The following is a 23,142-nucleotide window of genomic DNA, read 5'->3' on the forward strand; positions in this document are numbered from 1 at the left end:
AATTCTACATGGAATATACCGGTGCCCTTTGGATGCAAAGCCTTTAGAGAAGTGAAAAAACAACTTCAAGTAAATTAGCAGGAAAATTATCATAGTTACTGTTTATTTCAGGGCTCCATATATCAGAGGCTAATTATACATTGTATGCTACATTTTTCTTGGAGGTACTTGTAATATTTTTCTCATGCTGTTTAGGATCCTTTATGAAAGTGAAGTTCGAACTTTTTCAATTGCCTCTTTGTGTATGAGACATTATTGCAGACGTACACATGTTACTTTGCACTGGCCAGAGTCCTGATTTTGGTGAAGGATTACACTGCTCACACATATACGTTTGTTAGGCCTTGATTCTGTGATTGTGTGTTATGCTACCAACACTTTCTCAAAGGCATCCCCTCTTAGTGTTTGGCAAACCAAGGATCCAAAAAAGAAGAGAGCGAGGACTGGAATGGCATGGCCACCCGAGGCTGGGAAGAAGGAAAACCTTGCCAATCTTCCACTTGGGGGTGGGATTCATCTGTTATCTCTGCAGGAGCCCCTTGAGAACCTAAAGCAGCAAAAATACGCTGGAAAGTCCACCTTCCCTGGAGGCCCTGGCAACTGTTAATACAGCAGGGGCAAGAACTGAGTCCTCTGGCTAATGAATGGGCCTTAGATTCCAACAGTATTTTTCCTTGGGAGTTAGGAGGCTCCATTTTCCATCCTTCACTTTTTTTCTCTTTTCCTTTCTTTTGAATTGAGTTAGGCACAAAAGAGTCTCTGTTAAATCTTTATTATCTCCCCAAATGAACAAAGGTCAAGCAAATTGTGATCTGTCCCCTTTGATCTAATACATGCTCCTTTTAAAAATGTTTCCTCTAGCCTAGCAGTTAGTTAAGATAACAGCTGCTTAAGGTGCTTGCAGCCCATGTGGGAGTGCTTGGGTTCCTGACCCAGCCCTGGCTCCTAAATCCAGCTTCCTGCTAACAGACACTCAGAGGCAGCAGTAATGCCTCCAGTAATTGGGTTCCTGCATGAGTAACCTGGAGTAGTGTGCATCTGTGGTTCCTGGCTTTGGCAGCTTTGTCCCAACAGTGGATGGGAGTTTTCTTTCTCACTTGCCCTCTCTGCTTCTCAAGTAAATTTTTAAAATGACTTAAGATGGAAATGGTTTAGAAAATAGTCATACAAGGTGGAGGAATCCACCATGGTGGGAGGGTTTGGGGAGGGGTGGGGAGAACCCAAGTATCTATGTAACTGTGTCACATAATACAAGGTAATTACTGAAGTTAAATAATAAATAATTAAAAAAAAATAGTCATAATGCGTTGTGGAAAAAAACGTACTCAAATATGTTTATACAATGACATATTTTTTAAAATATGTTTTCATGTGTATATATATTTTCTAAAAATTAGAAGAAAATGTATAAACATGCATAGTTACGCATACACATAATGAAGCAACATTCAAAGTGATTTTTAACTTTGTTGCTAATATTGTCTGATTTCCTAAAGCATGCATGTTTTCTTATTATCAGAAAGGAAGAAGAAGGGAAGGAGGGAAGAAAGGAAGGAAACCAGGCAATCACACATTTTTTGCTGGAAGATTAGAGAAATTAGTAAGACATGGTACATAGGCAAATTGTATAAGCAGAATGTTTTGATTTACTAGTTGGTTAATATCACCTGCTTCATCATTGCTAAGACCTCTTATTTACCTGCTGTGAGGAACTAGATAAGATAATCCTCTTCTACACATAGGATCATTTTAAATTCCCTTAAAACTTTACCATGACCTCTGAGAGGCACAGTGAAAACTATTCCAAGCATTAGGGCACAGTCTCGAGAGCGGTCGATGCTTTCTACATCCTGCAGAACAGGCCAACAGGTAGACCACAGCTGAGCCACTAGTAACCCCAACCTGACATCACCTTGTCCCTGTGAGTGTGGGTCACCCTTCAAAGTCACCAACCAGATTGTCCATCAGCCATCGCCTTTTGAAAGCTAGAACAAGCTGTTCTCATGGCACAAGGATTATTGAAATAAATAATGGCTTCTTTTCCTCCTTGGATTATACGGAGCTGACTTGCCTTTCTGCTTTTCTTTTTCTTGATTCCTTGTAGCGTATGATTGCAAACACCGCCAGGACCGTGAGGTACTACAGGAGCCAACCATTCAGTAAGTTGAATCCTACTGCATGCTGCAATGGAGATCTTGGGGACTGAGTCCTTTGTAACAAGGTTTGAAAAGCATTTGGTTGTGTTAGGCACACTCTGGGCTGTGAATTCCATATGGTAGGGGCCTTGAGTTTAAACATCCTTTTTATGCTGTTGTAACCTAAAAAGAATAACCATAGGAATATTGTGCCATGAATGAATTTGAAGAAAATTGACTCGCGGCAGTGTGGTTAGAGATAAGTAGGGCATGATGGCCCACAAACCCTCCCTCAGACCAACTCTCTGCATGACTCATTGCTTGATGTTGAGAAACTCACATCAGCCCTTGATGAGTCAGGTCTGTCGTTTATAAACTGGGAAAGATAATATTTACTGTCTCTCAGACTATTGCGAGAATGCGTTATGTGCTCGGCATGTTGGCAAAGGGCCATGGAGCAGGTTTCATATGATAGTTCTCGTATATCCAGGTGGATGGGAAGTGTTCCTTTACAGTCTGAACAGTTAGCCCAAGAACTAGCATAATATAATGCTTTCATATAAAAATAGTTCTGATAATTAACAGTTTCAGTCTGCTGGGAGTGAAGTTGCATCATAGCACCAGATAGGCATGCTGGAGCAGAGCTGCTGTCTCCAGGCTGGGACTTTGGGTTGGAGGCGGAACTTTGGCTCTCTCAATCTGGTATGAAAGTGAGGAGGTGGACCCTGTAAGGGCTTTAATGTCATTGTCTGAATCACTTGAAATGTCACTCATTAACCCAACACAATAGGATGACATGGGCATGACTGTAAGGCTACCAATACCATCCTCTCTAAAGAAACTCAACACTACAAGACTAAAAGGTTATTGTTTTAGTCATTAGAGCTCTTCCTTGCACAGGACTAGCCCAAACCCTGGCTCACACGGGATGCCAGGATTGCTAAATGTTCATTCGTTAATGGACAGAGTGAAGAAACTTAGGGAAAATAATCTTGATTTAGGGGATGAGTAGACATTTAAAAAAATTAGTAAAAATGATTCTGCATTCTGTGACTCAGGAGAATGGTTTTGCATGTCTTTGACTTTTCTTAGGTAGATTCTGCCAGACTGTGAGTCTGCCTTCTTTTCATCTGGTGATTTGCTGTATGTTTAAAGACATGATCCTCAAATCACTGTACAGATGGAGATGTGAACAGAGCAGTAATATCAGTTGCTACAGGGATTTATAAGCTAGAGTCCTTTGCCCTTCATGCAGACTCAGAAAAAATTCTGGTGTTATTTGCAACATCCTTAGTACGTAAGAGGGCTCATAACATGAAGAGGTTTCTCAGAGAGTTCTGAGAACTGTAGACAATCAACAATTTCGAGCCCATGGCCTCTTTGGAAGCAAGCCCTACATTCTCCCACATCCTCTAGAGAAGTAGAAAGAAAAGTTTTTTAAAGTCTTCACTGCATTTGTTGAAGTTATCAGTGGCTGCTGGTAAACAACAGCTGCTCAGCTCTGAAGTCAACAATCTATAGATAAAGCTATAGGAATAGATTCATAAACATTGCGGGAATGTGTACAATGTAATTGCAGTATATTCGACATGTGGAGTGCAGTGTCAGTGGGAAGCAGAGGAAATTAAGCACAATGTGTTCTGCTGCTCATTCTGGTGTTATTTATCTGTGATCATTACCCTAATGAGTTTCTTCTAATGGCGAGAAGGGGTCTTTGTATCTTCCCCCTGCTTGGCTGTGTTCAGACCTGCGATACCCCCCTTCACCCCTTCTGCAGATGGTGGCCTTCTTATCTGTGGGAGTGGGAGGAGCTTCTAACGGGCACCAGCACACTACAGATATCTCAGTGCTAATGCAGAGAACTCTGACTGGGAATCCAGACTCCATTGGGACCCTCCTCTGTGTCCAAGTAGAGATCCATGGGATGGAGGTAGCCCACAGACCACGAAAGGAATAGTGACTCTAAACAGAGCCCTGCTCCCTTTTATTTTGCTTGCTGTCACCATTTAATAATTGAGAGACTCCACAGGGAAGAATCTAGATTTCCCATCTCTAACAAAATTAGGAAGCTCTGCCAATTCTTGTTCGTGGAGTGCCAGAAGGCAAAACCAAGTAGAAAAAATAAGCAGATAGTCACATCCTTGAGGGCCCGTGCTTCTAGTTCATTGCCTCCACATTGGTCCTTTCTCATTTAAATGTTCAAGTGGCACCAGACTGTGGGTGTTGGGTTCTTTTTGTAGCCATGCTTTTAGTGGCATCAGTTAGTCTCTGTGACAGCTCAGTTGCTCACATACCTAGGGTCTGGATCAGACTTGGGCACTATCTAGGTTTTCAGGAATTCTGCAAATGGCAGATCTAACAGTTGAACCAACAGCTCATGAGTTGGGGTTTGTTTCTGAGTATGGGCAGGCTCTAAGAACCTCCCAGGTATCCAATATTGCTTGTGTGTGTGTGTGTGTGTGTGTGTGTGTGTGTGTGTGTGTGTGTGTGTGTACACGCATATATACATGTGTGCAAGGAAAGAGGACAGACCTTATCATTCTGTGACTTGCCCAGGTGTGGAGTTTTGCAAAGAATTAATGAAAACTACTTTTTTTTTTTACATTAGTCTGCCTCTGGATCAAAGGAGGCAGAGGAACAGAGGGTAAGACCGGAGCGGGGATGGTAAGAGAGAAAATGTTCATCTATAACCAGAGGCCATTCAACAGAGGCTCTTTTTTTCATTTGGTGCCCCCCCAAACACACACACACTTTTTTTTTTCATTTTACAATATGCAGTGCAAAAGGAAATGATCAAAAGAGGCAATTCCAGGGAAGAAAAGAAAATTGAAGGGTAGGCGGGAGGAAATGGAACGACCAAGTGGAACCATTTCAATGAATGTGGCCTGTTAAAAGCTCTTGATGGAACCCAGGAATCTATGATAAATGTAATAAGTCACTGGAGACAATAAAGCTGTGTTTTATATACATTTATTATGCAACGCCAATCCTCCCTTCTCTACTTTTCTTCAGATCCCGATACAGCCCAAGCTAATAAGAACCATCAGGATGTCCGGAGCTATGTGCGACAATTAAATGTGATTGACAACCAGAGAACTTTATCGCAGATGTCACACAGATTAGAGCCTCGCCGACCATAGACATTTCACAAGCCTAGCGCAACGATCCACCTCCGGTCCACGATCTTTCCAAAATGCCATTCACGCTCCATGACTGACCCTGATTACCACTGAGAGTGCTACTGAGTGAGTGAAGGTGTGTCCTGAGGTGTCTCGAGACTGCATTCTGCTTACCACCTGTGGGATGGGAGAAGGGATCTGACTTTCCCAAAGCTCACACTCCGGTCTGGGAACCGCCCCATGTGCAGTCACCGTAGTTCGTTTCCAGTTGTGCCATCATCTTTGCTGAAAGAGGAAGGTGCCCGTGGAAGAAGGTGTGTAGGAGCATCATTATCAAGAGAACCATCAGCCCCTGGCATTCTTTCTGAGAATCTTTATACACATGGATTTGGAGACATCGGTGGAGGTACCATCTGTAGTTTTGACCTCAATGTTTTGATTTGAAATATGGGATTTGGAGAAGGTGTGGAGAACTCTGTAAGAAATCCAAACTGTAGGTTACATTGTTGCAGCTTCACAGTCTGCTTCTCTCTGAAGGAATAGAGCCTGGCCACATTACTGTAAAACACTACGGTTATTTATGTAATTTAGGGAGGACTGCTCTGTAATTCCTCAATGATATGTAGAAAAATATTTGTGTTTACAAGGTTACTTTGTAAAATTTACAAGTCAGAATTCTATATGTAAGAATTTCACAAAGAAATGCCAAGGTTCTTAAAATTGCCAGCATGAAGGAAGAAAATCACATTTCAGAAGAGCACAATTGCACAAAACCTTTTTCAAAATTGAAATATTTTCCAGGCATTAAAAACCTTTCAGCTACAAATTTCCTGCTACTGAAGAAAAATGAAAAAAAAATATTTTCTGGACCTAAATGTTGTTATAAATATCTTAATTTTCAACAATTGTTTTGCACTTTCAAATAGATTGTAAATACTTCAATCAACAGTATAGAGTTATTTATTTGCTACCTAATAGAAATTGTGCCAAATAATTACTTTTTATTTATTTTACTCATTTTATAATTTTGGAGTACATTTTTTTCCTGTTTTCACAAATAGAACTACATTTAATGTGTAGGAATTGTATGTACATACATCTTCTGTAAATAACATCTGGTATCTTCATTAAATATAATTATTGACAAGAAGTGGTTTGTGATGTTTTTAATTCATGAAGTATGGGAGAGTCTTGGATTTTTCAAAAAGCGAACTAAAATTCAAGCACCTACCTTTTTAGAATGCACAGTGGTTTTTGGTCTCTTGGGGGCTGGATGGCCATCCTCACTCCAGGATCCTCTCCTGGCTCCTAGAGGAAACTCTGCAGGCATAGGCAGGGACTCCCTACTGTCCTCTTCTCCTAGCACCTGGCCATCACTGCCCTGCTGTCTGTCTCAGTGGATGTACTCTGGGCACTTTATGGGGATGGAATCGCTCAGTATGAAACCCATTGTGTCTGCTTTCTTTGAGTTAACGCAGTGTTTTCAAGTTTATCCCTGCAATAGCTTCCATTTGTGCTCACTTCTTTTTGTGGCTGAGTAGTATTCTACTGTGTGGGTAATAGTATGTTTTGCTTATCCCTCCATCAATTGAGGGAGGAAGGGGGAGGTACTTGTCCCCCCCTTGTTTGGCAGTTGCTTGATATGGGGCCTCATACCATTTCTCGATGGGTTTAGCACATGGGAAATATTTGATGAAGTTATTTCCAGAATCCTTTAAATTCTGTAAGTGTCACTATTTTTAAATGTCAACATTTTGTAAAGGTTGTTCTAGGCTTTACTTGTCTCCGACTTCATTTGCTACTCCTTCGAAAGAGAAACACACAACTGGAAACTAAGAAATAGGAAAACCAAGAGGATATCTTCAAGTAAGTTTGACTTAATGCATTCCATGCTTAGACATGACTCCCAGCATCCAGAAACCTACCAAAGGCTCTGCTGAAATTCCCTTGAGCGCCCCACAATTAATGCCCACTTTGAGAAAGCACTAACACAGCTGAAGCCTTTCTGAACTCATTCATCTGGTATCTCAAGGTTTTTAGTAGCAGGAGTGTTGGCTTTCCCCCCCACCATATTACGCCTTCCACCCACAGATAACTGTAATCCTTGGAGTTTGTTAGACAATAAAATAAATACCACTGCACAGATGTTCTTGACGACACCGAAGTCCACCAAGTCACTGTCTCATAGACTTTAACACAAAGTTTTCACCATGATGGATTTTTTTTCCTTTTCTAGATAATAAACAGGTGTCTATTACTTGGCCACCCTTGCTGCTGCTTTGTCCTTTATTTCTACCTTGCTTCAAAGCTGTCACCTTCTGTGTGGCAATACCTTTCCCCGACTCCATAGTGGCTTACACCAGGTGGCTGCATTTTAATTTGGTTTCCCCATTATTCAAAAGTAATAACATATTCTCTCCTGTATTCTCACACATCTTCTGAGTGAGCATAACCATTACTGTACTTCGTAAAGATAAGAGATCTTAATTATGTCTGGCCTCTGTGAAAATGCAGTGAATCCCTTTATTCAGGGTTGTGATGGTGAAGTAGCAGCATTCGTGCTCTGAAAATGTAAAGTGGGAGCTAAGCATCTCTTCCAAAGGTGGGAGATGCAGTTAATATTGTAAAACTTGCCAACAAGCCAAAAGAAAATGAGATGCCCAAAGGGTCACAAGAAGGATAATGAGGTTTGCTGAAAGATGTGAAAAAGGAGAAAGAATGTTTTTACCAAAAGCGCTTGCAGAAAATTATACATTTAAGTGTTTAACATAACTACTTAGCGAGGTCACTGGCATAGTGTAGGAGAGTTAAGCTTTTCCTGCAATGTTTGAATGCCATGCAGGTTAAATATACTTCTTCTGAATTGAGTGGCATTTCCTCTTAAGATGTGAAGGCAGATCAATGACTAGCAGTGTGAGGAAATTAAAAGAAGTATCATTCTACTTTCAAATTGTGCTTCTAATGAAAAAAAAAATGAACATAGAATATGTGCTGTGATCAAATGAGCCCCTACCTTAAATAGCTTTCTTCCTGGTGCAAATCTAAAATGTATTACCTCTCTTGCTTCAGAATAATCTTAATTTGTCCTACATTGAAAACTATGGCTTTAGAAAAGCAGTTCTCAGCATTTCTTTCTAATCTGCTGGAGGAAAACCTTTACATTAGCAATTTTTTCTGTTCATGCACTCATTCATTCTTCCAATAGTAAATGGTAAATGAGGTCTTCTATGCCAGCCAGGCCCTGTATGCACTCAGGGTTCCGTTGTGAGAAAAACTGGAAAGCGTCACTACTCAGAAATTCATCCGGTGGGAAAGAAAGATGAGTAACTAAGCAATATAATACAAATAAGTAAACAGAATGATGTGACATTGCAGGATGTGTGTAGGATGTCTGTAGAAACTTTTTGTTACTGTAACAAATGCCTAAGAGAAACTACTTATGAGGAAGATCTATTTTGCTTCATGATTTTGGAGGTTCTAGCAGCCCAAGACCAACCAGCCTCCTTGATCCTGTGTGTGATGAGGGCAGTGGATGGTGGGAGACATGTAGTGGATGGATTATCCCTGTTTAAATGGTCTCTCCTTACAAAGCACCATGATTGGATCATGCACTCCACCCCAGCAACCAAACCAGTCTAGTCACTTTTCAAAGCTTCAGCCTCAGACTCGATAATTAGATTGTTTCCATTCTTTAGCATTAGCATTAATCCATTAGCGTAAGACGTTGTATCCCAAATGGATACAGACACTATAGCAATGTAATAAGAATGTAACTTAATCTAAGGCTATGAAGTGTTTCCTGAGGAAGTGACAGTTGAACTGAGCTCCAAAGGATGTGAATGCTGACTAAGCAGGTGGCAACACAAAATTAAGAAGAAATAATGTGGGTAGCAAAGGGTAAGAAGCTCACTGTGACTGACAGAGAACTATGAAGAACTAAGAAAGCATCAGAGCTCCTGAGTGTGTTTCATCTGTTACCAAGAACACTGTCGATGGTATAATTGACATTGAGGTTATAAACCATTGAAGTGTTTGGAAACTTTTGTTTATTTCAAGGAGAGAGGGAGAGTCCTCCCATCCACTGGTTCACTCCTCAAATGCCCAGGAGCCAGAAACACAATCTAGGACTCTCACATGAGTGGCAAGAATCCAGCCACCTGAGCCATCACCTGCTATCTCCTAGGATGCTGGTGAGCAGGATGTTGGAATTGAAAGTGGAGCTGGATTGGGATGCAGGCATCTTAACTGCTGCACCAAACAACTGCCCCAGGGGGTTGACCTGCTGGTGAAACCTTGGAGGAGAGGCTGCTGCTTCATGTACACCACACTGCTTACAACACCTGGTGAGTATCACAACTCCTTGTGATTTTATTACGTGGGTTTAAAGGTAGAATGGAGGGAGTGGTGAGTGATGGAAAACCTTAAAAAGTTGTGGCAGGCCCAATGCTCACGCAATGCCACTCCTCTTGACTAACGGCACACCGGCCTGCTGTTAACTTTTAACTACAATGTAAAACTGTCCATCTGAACTCTTTCAGAGAGAACAGTTAAGTAGCATTGCATATATTCAGGTCATGTGTTTCTATCACCACTATCACTCTCCAGGAATTTTTGCAATGTCCTGAACTAAAATACTGTATCCACTAAATACTAACTCCCTGTTTCCCCATTCATTCAGCCCTCCACAACCCCTCTTCTAATTCTGTCTCCATGAACTTGCCTATTTTGGGTACCTCATATAAATGGAATCATACAATACTCATATTTATTCTTTTGTGTCTGGGTGGTTTTGTTGAGTATGATGGCTTTAAAGTCCTTCTGTTAATATTGTGTTCTAGGAATTCCTTCCTTATTAAGGTTAAATAAGGCTTTTTATGTTACATTTTGTTTAGCCATTCATCAACCAATGGCTATTCGATTTGCTTCCACTTTTCGATCATGGTGAATGAATAATTTATATACATGAGTGTACTAGTATCTGCTCAAGGTCCAGTTTTTTGGTTCCTATCTGGAAGTAGCGTTGCTGAATCATATGGTAATTCCATGTTAACTTTTGTGAGGAACAACTATACTGTCTTTCACTGTGTTTGCACAGTTCTAATGAGCTATACTTAATATAGCCAGTGATTACCTGTGTAATCTTGGAGACCCAAGCTGCCAGTGTATTATATGGCTGCTGGGAAAAGTTATGGCCAGGAAGCCCAGTAGCAAGTATGTGGAGGTCCAAGCATGGAGCAAGGAGGCTTCATTTACTAGTGTGCCCTTTGTCAAGCCATGCCTACCCAGAGGATGAGCACAGCTCCAGAACCTTGGTCCAGTTTTTTTGCCCTGTTGGTTGATCTATCAGATGCCTGTGGCCTATAATGTGACACTGCTGGAGAGAGTGGAGGGAATATTACTAACTCTGACAAGGTAAGAGAATGGGGAAAATGCCTGCTTTGCTTGAACTCCTTTGTGTGTGCTTGTTACACAGTTTGAGAATGTCAAGGATATGGCTCCTGGTGCAATTTACATTTAAAACAATTGGAGCCACAACCCAGCTATAAATGGAAGAAAATAAGGCTTTGTAGGCTTACAGGCCCTGGTATTCCTCTCCAGAGTGGAGAAGAGAGAAAGCCTCTGACCAGGACATGTGACACCTACCCAGTTCCCCCTTGGTTCCTGCATGCCTTATGGGCAGATTCAGGCTGCTAATAGGTAAGTGAGAGCCAAACGATTCTATAAAAAGGCAATCAACACAACAGAAAAATGAGGGCAAAACTGGCCTACGATTCTTCAGAACAGGTTTTGCAGCACCTGAGATGGAACGGGTCTGGAAGACCCTCGAAAGATCTCCAGCTATCAGCCATGTCTTAGCTGGAGGCACCTGGCAAAAATCACCCAGCTGATAACATCATGGTTCTTAGAGGAATGGAGGAAAATTGATGGTTTAAGGCAGGATATTTTGGGGCAAAGGGACAGAACGACGGTTTCATCTCCACAGAGGAAGAAGGGCTCAAGGCAAGGCAGCTGTGCAGCTCTGTGGGGGCACAGGAGCCACACTCACCAAGATGCAATGGCTTTGGAAGGGCAGAGAGACGTTGTTCATGGGAAGGGCCAAGCCTATCAGTAAGGACAGGAGTTGGCTGTGTGCATTAGTCAGGGTTCTGTGGAGAAAGCAGGCTGAGAGAATGAGCCAATGTCTTATCATAAATCTCAAAGGAAATGGATTATGGAGCTTGGCAGGTCCAAATTGGCAGTGTGGGCTAGCAGGCTAGAGACCCAGAGTGCCTCTGGCGTACTTCCTGTTTCAGGGCTGGAGGATCTAAACCCAAGGGAGTTAATCCTGCAGATGAAATGTCAAGGCAGTTTGTTGGAGAGCTTCCTCCAGCCAGGCCAGCCTGTTCTTTTCATGCAGTGGTTGCCTTTTTAAAAAGCAGAATGAGATTTAGGATTTATTTTATTGAAAGGCAGAGTTGCAGGGAGATTGGGAAAGAGATGCATAGAGGGAATCTTTCATCCATTGGATCACATCCCAAAGGGTTGAAGCGGCAGAGGGTGGGTCAGGCCAAAGCCAGGACCCAGGAGTTTCCTCTTGGTCTCTGATGTGGGCGTTGGGGCCCAAGTATTTCAGCCAACTTCTGCTGATTTTCCCAGACCGTTAGTAGGAAGCTTGGCCAGAAATGGAGCAGCTGGTACTTGAACAGGAATCCATATGGAATATCAGAATCACAAGTGCTGGTTTTATCGACTGTGCCACAGCACCATCCCCATATCACAGCTCTTGTTGGGAGAGATTTTTGCAAGCATGGTGTTGCCAGATGTCCCTGGTGAAGCTAGTTGCTGTTGGGAAGCATCAGGGAAGAGCCAAAAGGCAGGACGATTGAACTTTAGAAAGATCTGGATTTAACTCAGATCCAACTCCAGCAGTGTAGCAAGGAAAGAGGTGGTCCTTCTCTCCAGCTGCCACTGCCCAAGCAGGTGTCCTCATGCGTGCCACAGAGGAGAACATCTTCTGGGAGCTTTGGCTGATGACTTTAACCACTTTGAGATTCACATTCCGCATGTGCTCACAGGAATGATAGATAATGCCTCCCACACAAAGGCTAGGGAGGTGAGGGGAGCACTAAACAAGTGAGCATATGTAAAGCCCCTGGCACCCTGAGCATCTGGGCCTTGAGAGATGCCTTTTCTGCTCTCTGCTGAAATGACAGGTCACACGCAAAAGTACTCTGGGACTTTTGAGGATGCCTGAGCATCTCCAGCCAAACCAATCACCAATGTGCAGAAGAGGAGGGCCACTCATGCTGTGGCGTCCAGTCATTGACGCTGACTCAGGACAGAGGGGCTGCAGGAGTCCTGCCAGATGTGTTTCTGAACTTGGGTTGCACCAGTTTCAAAGTTTTTACTTTGATCATTGAACCAGGGCACCATATTTGTTTATGTGAAAGGCAGAGAGACACAGAGGCAGAGATCTTTCATCTGCTGGTTCATCTTGCAAATGGCCACACCAGCTGGGATTGGCACAGAATCAGAAGCCAAGAAGCCAAGAACCAGAAGCTCCATCCATGTCTCCCACGTGGGTGGCGGGATCTCAGATACTTGGGCTTTCATCCATTGCTTTCAGGGAACATTAGGAGAGAGCTACCTGCAAATCAGTGGCCAGGACTTTTAACTAAAACTCATATATGGACAACTTACAAGCTTATTTGTGATAGAAAACTTTTCAAATTACTGAATGCAAGAGTGAGACAAGGAGGGTATGTTGGCTAGTGCTTAAAACACTCACATGCCACACTGCAGTACTTGGATTTGCTCCTCAATGTTGGTTCCTGACTCTTGTTTCCTGGGAGGCAGCAGTGATGGTTCAGGTAATTGGGTCACAAATGAGATCTGGACTGAGTTCTAGGCCCTTGGTTTTGGCAACTAGTCATGCCAGGTGTCTGGGGAATGAACCAGCAGATAGAAGTCCTCTCTCTTTTTCTCTCTGTCACTTTGCCTCTCAAATAAAGACAGGAGAGGCAGAAATAGAAGAACATAAAACAGAAAGAATATGTTATAGGACAGAAATAAAATCCAGTTGTAACACAAGTCATGCATTTCAGAGGTTACCCTGAAAGTTGGATTTTCACCCCTACCCTGAGTGTCCATTTACATGTTCAGTCTGTACAATGTAGAAACAAATATTCATTGCTATGAGATTCCTCTTAAGAAAATTGCTCTTCACTAGTAGTTCCAATCTTCCCCTACCTAATACTCATAAACTATTAAAAAATCCATTCATATTCCTGGCTTCAGAAATTACATTGTAGGTAAGAACCAAAGTGTACACTTTAGTAGGAATTATTGTATGTGGCACTCTATGCGAACAAGGTAATGCTGGGCCATTTTAATTAAGAATTAATTCTGGGCCTGGCGCAATAGCATAGTGGTTAAAGTCCTCGCCTTGAACACACCAGGATCCCATATGGGCACCGGTTCTAATCCCAGCAGCCCTGCTTCCCATCCAGCTTGTGGCCTGGGAAAGCAGTCGAGGACGGCCCAAAGCCTTGGGACCCTGCACCTGCGTGGGAGACCTGGAAGAGCTCCTGGCTCCTGGCTTTGGATTGGCTCAGCTCCAGCCGTTGTGGCTACTTGGGGAGTGAATCATTGGATGAAAGATCTTCCTCTCTGTCTCTCCTCCTCTCTGTATATCTGCCTTTCCAATGAAAATAAATAAATCTTAAGAAAAAAAGAATTCATTCTCAGTAACAATACAGACAGATCAATAATATTAAGTCAACACTGAGACAGCTGCCATTGGGTGGGATTATGGGAATAACTGAGATATGCAGTTGCATTACAGGTTCGCTAGGGAAAAAACTATCTTTGGAGCAACTGAACAAAGTCTGTGATGTGGGTTATGAAATTTTTTTTGAGTACTAGGAGATGATTGGGCAGAAGAAAATTTTCTGTACTTTTTAAAAAGATGAAATAAAAGTAAAATCACTAAGGAATACAGATTTTAAATATAAAAGATTTTTTGAATGTTGACTTTGAAAGAATTTTCTAGACCATATTGCAGTGAACAACGCTCTTTGTGTTTTTATTGGGTCCCCACTCTGGGTCAGATACTCTCCACATCTAAGAGGTAAATGGTCTCATTTACTAAGGAGGAAACACTAGGAGATATGAAGTATCTGGTAATTTAGGATCTGAAACCAAGTTTACTGGATTCTAAAGCATATGTTATCAGCTCTGAGCCTGCCTTATCTGCTTTTCTTTTTGCTCTTGACAAAAGTAATTACATACACTTTTGACAACTATAGAAATGATCCCTGAAAGTATAGTCTTGGTAATTACATACATTTTTGATGTCACAGAAAATATCAGAAAATAGCGAAGGAATAAAAGCATGAGATTTAATTTCACCAAAAGATAGTGAGGCTTTAAAAAATAATAAAATAAGGGGCCTGGCACAGTAGCCTAGCAGCTAATGTCCTCACCTTGCATGCGCTGGAATCCCATATGGGCTCACATTCGCATCCCGGCGATCCTGCTCCCCATCCAGCTCCCTGCTTGGGGTCTGGAAAAGCAGTTGAGGACGGCCCAAAACCTTGGGACCTGCACCCATGTGGGACACCTAGAGGAGGCTCTTGGCTCCTGGTTTTGGATCAGCTCAACTCTGAGCTATTGCAGCCACTTGGGGAGTGAATCAGTGAATGGAATATCTTTATCTCTCCTCCTCTCTGTATATCTGCCTTTCTAATAAAAATAAATAAAATATTTAACATAAAACAATAATAATAAAATAAGAATGATGTATTTATCTCACTTGAGTTATAGAGAGAGATCATCCATCCACTGGTTTACTCCCAAGATGGCCACTACAGCCAGAGCTATATTGATCTGAAGCTAGCATCACACTACGTCTGGCCACTCCTGCTTACATATTAGCCTGTTTAATCCAAAAGAAAAACTAATCGCCCATTTTACAGATGAAGAAATTGAGACTCAGAGAGTCGAAGTAAAATATCCAAGACCGCACAGTTCATATACTCTGTATTTGTGCTTCAGTCCAGATCTAGCTAATTCCAAAGCCTGTTCTTAGTCCCTATTCTAGCACACCTTCAAAGTCTTAATCTGAGTTTTACACACTACAAAGTCCTCATTAGCATTTATTCTAGGGGTCTATCATGTTACCAAGGTCTCTGGTGATCAGACCTGATGCATCCTGACCTGCTTAAGTCTGGAAAAAGGTGAGAACTTGAATTGGGTTCCCATCTATGTATCAACCTAGAGATGAAGCTACATAGAAGCTGAAATCAAGGCAGGACCTCAAGAATACCTCTGAACTTGATGCTGTAACAGGACATCAACAGTCAAGCTTACTGTATCCAGAGCTGTGAGGACCAGAAACACTTGTACCCATGCAGAGGCATGACTAAGGCAACTTCCCTCAATGCTAGGGATGCTGGTCATGGCTGTTAGGCAATGTCATCTGACACTCTGAAAGTTGTGGGAGAGTTAGGTCACTAATTTGCATGGCAAATGATCCAGATAAACTGGTCCTTTAGACAGGTGGAGGCAGGCAAAACGAGGCTGAATTTTGATTACTCTACAGAAATAAATCCATAGGATTTTGCCAGTCTGACTTACAAGTAGTTTGAAATGTCTACCATAAAGGTTTAGCAAGGTTTGCTCTATTTAACAAAGTGAAAAATTAAGACAATTATCCAGTTATTTCAACTCTTTCATCTTTTCCTAAAACCTGACAGTAGGGACAATTTTTATTACGATACTTAAACAATTATGGCAAAATGTGCTTGTATGTATATGTGGAAAAGAAGGGTTTACACATGTATGAACACGTTACATAATTAGTGCTGCTCTCCACTTCATTTTGATGGAATGTCCTTTATATTGGCGCACTTCTGAATTAGTCAGTTTGAGCTGTGATAACAAAATGCTATCTACCTGCCAACTACTTCTTACTATGTACTTGTATGTGTTCAATTTTTCTCTCTCCAATAACATCTTCTTAAAAATCAACTCTAAAGCACCTTAAGCATTTTTATAAGACAAATATCCCTGGAAGGAAAATTAAGTTCAGATCTTGTTTTCTCTACATACTTATTTATTCACTTATCTGAAAGGCAGAATTAATAGAGAGGGATCTTCTTCTGCTGGTTCACTCCCCAAATGGTGACAACAGCCAGGACTGGGCCACAATAAAGCCAAGAGCTGGAAACTCCTTCTAGGTCTCCCATGTGGGTACAGGGGCCCAAGCGCTTGGCCCATCCTCCACTGCTTTCCCAGGAGCATTAGCAAGGAGCTGGATTGGAAATGGAGCAGCTGGGACAAGAACCAGTGTCCACAGGGGACACCAACACTGCAGAGGATGGTTTAAAATACCATGTCACAATGCTATCTCGCTTATTAAGGTTTTCTTTTTTAAAAAAGATTTATTTTCATTGGAAAGGCAGATATTCAGAGAGGAAAAGAGTAAGAGAGGAAGATCTTCCATCTGCTGAATCACATCCCAAGTGGCCGCAATGGCTGGAGCTGAGCTGATCTAAAGCCAGGAACCAGGAACCTCCTCCAGGTCTCCCACGCGGGTGCAGGATCCCAAAGCATTGGACCGTCCTCGACTGCTTTCCCAGGCCACAAGCAGGGAATTGGATGGGAAAGGGAACCACTGGGACACAAACCAGCACCCATATGGGATCCTAGCACGTGCACACTGAGAACATTAACCACCAGGATACCGTGCCAGGCCTACCAATGTTTTTTTTTTTAAGACTTCTCAAAAGAAGTTCTTTATAGGAAAGCAAATTTATTTGGTTTAATACACCTTTTTAACTCTACTTTCTATTGTAGAACTGAAAATTATGTGTTATAAAATTATGCTGTTAGGAAAATTCTAAAATGCAGGCATTTTTCTCTTCAAATCTTAGACATACCCACAACCATCCGAAAAGTCAAATATGAAAGGATAGCATGTTTCCTGACATTTACTGAAAGTTCATCATAGAAAAATCTTCCAGAAATACGGTTCTAATTTCTGAATTTTGCAATGCAATGTTTTGATAGAACTTTGGCTTGATTTTTGTATTAGTCATAAAACATTGTCCCGTAAATTACCTCAGTGAAACTTGACAGTAACATTCTGAGATGGGCAGCAGAGTTATCTGGGAACGACTCAAAGATGGAGAGACTCAGCTATTGGAGGTTAAGTGAACTTTTCAAAGTGAAAAAGAAAAGATTCCTATGGGGTCATAGTTGGATAACATCATTTAGAAGCAAGTGAAGTTTTGAGTGAATAAGAAAAGAAAATATTTCCTGAAGATACTATAGGGAAGCATAAATGATAACCTCACGGACAATAATTTGAAACAGCAATATGTGAGCATATGTAGTATGTGAGTATTGCACTAAAGGCTTGTAGAAGCCTCATGTCATTGCACATGTAAACTGGTACTATAAGGCCTAATGAGGATGGTATGTGACACAAAGTGACACAAGGGTTTAATGACTTTCATTCTCTGATGTGAAGGTGGCAAGGCCAACTCACTCATAAAAAAAAAATAAAACTGATTCTCTTAGAGTCAGGGAGTTGATGCACAGGCATGCGTAGTTTTTGAAAACTAGATGTACACACGTATATATACACACACTCTTAGTTTTATATATGTAAAGATACAGGAGTGCTTTCTGTAAGTCTATAAAACATTTTGTATTATACATTTACTTGTCTAAAAGATTTAAAAGATTTAGAATTATTTCATAGAGCACTGATACTCTGCCTGGGGAAATCAAATAGTAGGGTTATACAATAATTTCCTTATGTAGAACATTTCTTAAATCAGTGGAAGACTATCCACTGAGAAAAAAAGACTTAATTTCCTTTAATAAATAGCTGTGGATTAGAGTACAACAATTGTTCTAACTCTGCTTTGTATGTAGAGCCATGATGATGACTGTATTGAAAAAGAGGCAAGAGAAAATCAATAGATTATGGCTTCAATGGAGCTTACAACAGTGCTGATAAGAGAACACAGATTGCATTATAGTAAAATAACTATAAACTGGGTATGGATTTAAGCTTATGTTAAGGCCAATTTTAACTTTTTGTCTTTGGAAAACATGCATTGAAATTACAACAGCAAATTAAATCTATTGGACCGCAACATTTAATACATAAGTGATAGCATTTTTTTAGTGGTCTGGAAGAAGGAGTACATGGCACATTAATGACACTTACAGTGTGGACAAGGGCTTAATACAAATGGATGTCAAGAAGTTAGTGAAAAAACAATTGTGGCAACAACAAAAAAAAAAGGAAAACTTATGAAGTTAGTTGGATAAATTTTATATTGAGGAGTAATGTAAAAGAAATGTGACTTTGAAATTTGACCAAGATTTTCTGATTCTGACTTGGTAAATTCACAGTTGAGAGATTTTGGCCCAGATCCTAGGAAGCAGTCAATTCTACACTCTTCATCTCCACTCTGAAACACGGAAGAGGAGCTATATTGTTTAGTTATAGACTTTTTCATGGTGTTTCAGATAAATAAAATAGACAGATGGACTATATCACTTAAAAAACACACACAGGAGCCAACTGGAAGTGTAGCTGTTGAAATGCTAGCTGGGACACACACATACATATCAGAATGTCTCCATTCAAGTCCCAGCTCCACTTCCTATTACACCTTCCTGCTAACACTGCTGCAGGCAGCAGGTGAAACCTCAATTTTTGATGGAACTTTGGTCCCTGCCAACCACATAAGCGATCTGAATTGGCTTCCAGGCTTTGACTCAGCTGTTGTGGGCATCTGGGAGGTGAGTCAATGGACGGAAGATCTCGCTCTCTTTACACCTCAAAGATGCTACAATAAGCCATTTTAAAATATTTTAAATGTTAAATATTTAAATTTAAATATTTAAAAATTTAAAAAGTACATATAGATGAGAAGGGAATCACTACTCAGGACAGATCATGTGTTTATATTATTTAATCATGTTTATGATGACGAGACACCATAAAAATTATCCAGATACCTGAGAACTGTATATAAATACTGGCTGACTTCATTTAATTATTTTTGAGCAATTATGAAATGCAGTGAATAATTCAGCTATTATTGTTCTTCCACATATCAATAAATAGAAGACTTCCTTCTTATTGCATGTGCCTATCTGAGAAATTAGTGATGAAACGAAATGATTTGGGGTATTATGTCATTGGCTTCTCAGAACATCTGGGAGTTGGCTTCAATTTCGTTTATGCAGAAAATAGTAAGACATGTCTTGTCAAAGCTTTCTGAGTGATATGAAAATAGTAACACAGCTATAATGTTTCATCAGCTCACCAGAAGCTGTGATACTGTGAGTTATGTGAAGATGAAGGCTCATCTGTACTCATCTATTAAGAGCGGCACCAAGGGCCCAGCATGATAGCATAGTGGTTAAAGTCCTCGCCTTGCACGCCTGGGTTCCCATATGGGCATCGGTTCTAATCCCAGCAGCCCTGCGTCCCATCTAGCTCCCTGCTTGTGGCCTGGGAAAGCAGTCGAGAACAGCCCAAAGCCTTGGGACCCTGCACCCGTGTGGGAGACCCGGAGGAAGCTCCTAGCTCCTGGCTTTGGATTGGCTCAGCTCCAGCCGTTGCGGCTACTTGGGGAGTGAACCATTGGAAGGAAGATTTTCCTCTCTGTCTCTCCTCATCTCTGTATATCTGCCTTTCCAATGAAAATAAATAAATCTTAAAAAAAAAAAAAAGAGCAGCACCAAGTGGCCACAATAGCTGGAGCTGAGCCGATCCAAAGCCAGGAGCCAGGAGCTTCATCCGGGTCTCCCACGCAGGTGCAGTGTCACAGGACGGTGGGCCGTCCTCGACTGCTTTCCCAGGCCACAAGCAGGGAGCTGGATGGGAAGCAGAACCACTGGTATTAGAACTGGCATCCATATGGGATTCCAGTGCATGCAAGGCGAGGACTTTGGCTGCTAGGCTACTGCGCTGAGCCCCAAATGCCAGCATTGAAAGCAGCAACTTAACCCACTATACCACAACAGCCTGTAAAATCTTAAAATTCTCACATCTTTTCTAAATGAATATGAACACTTTTCAGTTAGGCTATTTGGTAGGTAAGTGTTATTTCAATAAATAATACCAAGAAGCTTTCAATCTTGTAGAAAAAATATGAACATTTTTCCTAATTTTGTACAAACGTCTTAAGCTTTGCCAAACTTTTAAAAATTTAGGGCATTTTTAGCAATGCCCATTTTAGAAAAATTTGAACTTTTTTCCTAATTTTGTACAAATTTCTTAAGATTTGCCACATTTTTAATAATTTAGGACATTTTTAGCAATATTTGAGAAAGGTTTATCGTCATAGATAGGTATTTCCTTAACATATTTATCAAAAATTTCTATATTCTCCATGATGAAAAGTACAAAAAGAAAATTGGCTATGAAACTATACATGTCAATTTATTTACATCCCAACCTCATCATAGACCAGCTACATATTGAACAAGTTACTTAGCAGAGCATCTGAGTCCTTACTTCGTCTTACTTAAATAGAAAAAAACTGAAGCAATTAAATAATGTTTGCAAAGCTAATAAAATGTCTAATAGAATCCATATTCATGCAGGCTTTACAAATTCTAAACCAGTTTAATGTGGTTATTTGAACTATAATCCAATTATAAATGTATTCCTTTATTCTTCATTAAATATTTAGTGAGAGCTTGCAAGTAATCCTCTAGGTCAGCTGAGGTGAATTTAAACCAGTGTAAGAATATATGAAGAGAAGGAAATGACAGGTACATTAATAAATATGGGAGAACTGAAGAAGATTTTTAACTGCCAAATCGGTGTCCAACCAAGATTACTTCTTGGGAAAGGATTGGAAAATAGTCTCGGGAAAGAGCATTTTAACCGGGCCTGGGCAGGAACAGCAGTATTAGAAGGAAGAATTAACAAGGAAATGTGGGGATGGGAAGGCTTGGGGTTCAGGCTCATGCAAGTAGGAGATCTGTAAAAGTGGCAGGTGACTCTTGGTGGTAGTTGTGGGGCAGTAAGGCATCAAGTGAAGCTTCCGAACAAAGGCATTGGATTTTTGAGGATTTTTCTTTCATGTTATTCAACTAGCTACGCTTGCCATCTATGTCTGCATTCAAGTTGTTGAAATGTTGACCAGGGCAGGAGACAGGCAAGAGTCCAACCAGTTACCCCTGGAAATCCTCTATGAACACACTAATCCATTCATCTGCACTTGTGGCTCTGGTTTCAGGCTAACAGCAAGATTCTATTGTGCTGCCATCAGCTACATTCTCCTTCTGACTGACAAAGCCATCGTGAGAAACGGGGTCAAGTGCCTCCTGTTTCCTGTGATTCCATACTGTTCTCTGTGATTCCAGTAGGGAAAACTAGGCATGTCTTGATTTCAGTGGATCCATGCTGGCCTAGTGTTTGTTTTCATTCACCAATACCTCTAAGATTCTGTCAGGAAATCATATCAACTGACATGACTTTTGGGGAGAAATATATGCATTTCTTGCAGCAGCACAGAACTATGGGAGAATGGGAGAGATGGCCAGATCAATGCTGAAAGGGTGTGATAAACTTAGCTACGACTTGGACAAATTTATTAGAATTTTGAGAAACAGCACCAAACAATGGTAGAGTGAACGGCACAGAGAATAGGACTCAAGACTCTAAGAAGTAGTAGTTTATCAATCCACATGACCACCAGACGGCATCCTTCCAAGCACCGGACAGATGCATACGGACAGAGCTGGCACTGCATCCCAGACTTCTTGACATCTGGTACAGTTTTCTCCTTCCTGCCTGGTGGAGTTGCCTTGTTGTGTTGCTTCTCGAATCAGGAACTCTTTCCAAATGCAGTCAGGAATTCTTTCCAGAGATCTGCAAGATCAAAACTTCCTTCCTCAATAGACTAAGACTTTGTTGGCATTCTGCTCTCTGAAGTGCACCATGGAACTTCCCAGAGAAAATGTATCGTATGAAGCATAGAAGCAGCAGTCTCAAGAACCTAGCTCTCTTATATTAAGGTAAAGTATCACATAGCACAATTAAAATAATAAAAAATTGTTAGTTTTTTAAAAAGTTCATTCATGTTTGCTTGAAATGTAGGGCAACTGACAGAGAAATCTTCTATCTACTAATTCAGTTTCCAGCTGCCTACAACATCCAGAGCTGGGACAGGTCAAAGCCAGGAGCCAGGAACTCCAACTAGGTCTTCCACATGGGTGGTAGGAACTCAAGCACTTATCATCTGCTCCCTCCCAGGTGCATCAACAGGGAGCTGGATCAGAAGTAGAGGACATGATCCTAGGCACTCTAACATGAGATGCAGCTTAACATGCTGTGCTACAACGCCCAGTCCAATAAAAAAAATTGCTCAATAGATTCATTAAATTGTAAAACAATGACATTTAATTTTAAAACTTAGATGATAGCTATTTTTGATTAAAGCATGCTATAAATGTTAATATAAGTGTGCTTATTAATTCCTATATTTGATGTAATAACCAAGCTCAAACAGTAATCCAGGCTTCCATTTATGAGACTAAGGAAATGGCTACTAATCTAAAAGGATATTTGATTGCGTATTTTAATTTCCTAGGCATCCAGAACTGCATGGCAGATAAAGCGTGGTACCTTTGCCCAAAAGGTGGTTAATCAGCCATGATACAGATCTAGACTGTTCACCATCTCAGCAGGAGAACTGAGATGGCTAGACAAAGTGTTCTTGGGTGCCAGTGTGCAGGGTTGCCACTTGTCACTCCCGAGGGGAGCTGCCTTTCTTTCTGCCCTGCATTCAATTTCTGTTCGCACTTCTTGGATCCACTGATAGCAGGTGGCAGCTCCAAGATTTCTAATTAAGAAGGGCTAAGGG

The 23,142-nt window shown here is 41.1% G+C and overlaps 1 protein-coding gene across 6 annotated transcripts in view; it reads left to right on the forward strand.

Moving 5' to 3' along the window:
• The window catches only part of RAPGEF4 (Rap guanine nucleotide exchange factor 4), a 339,309-nt gene extending 332,905 nt beyond the window's left edge, over positions 1-6,404 (forward strand). For 5 of the 6 annotated variants that reach the window (XM_058664642.1, XM_058664643.1, XM_058664644.1 and 2 more), the window contains 2 exons: positions 2,105-2,159; positions 5,148-5,325. In XM_058664642.1, coding sequence (XP_058520625.1) covers positions 2,105-2,159; positions 5,148-5,275 — 183 coding nt within the window. In that variant the 3' untranslated portion in view covers positions 5,276-5,325. Of the gene's footprint in view, positions 1-2,104; positions 2,160-5,147 lie in introns of all 6 variants that reach the window. The other variant, XM_058664640.1, reaches the window with a different exon arrangement.
• The last annotated feature ends 16,738 nt before the right edge of the window (positions 6,405-23,142 follow it).

This window comes from Ochotona princeps, chromosome 5 (assembly GCF_030435755.1).
Source record: "Ochotona princeps isolate mOchPri1 chromosome 5, mOchPri1.hap1, whole genome shotgun sequence".
NCBI classification, from domain to species: Eukaryota; Metazoa; Chordata; class Mammalia; order Lagomorpha; family Ochotonidae; genus Ochotona; species Ochotona princeps.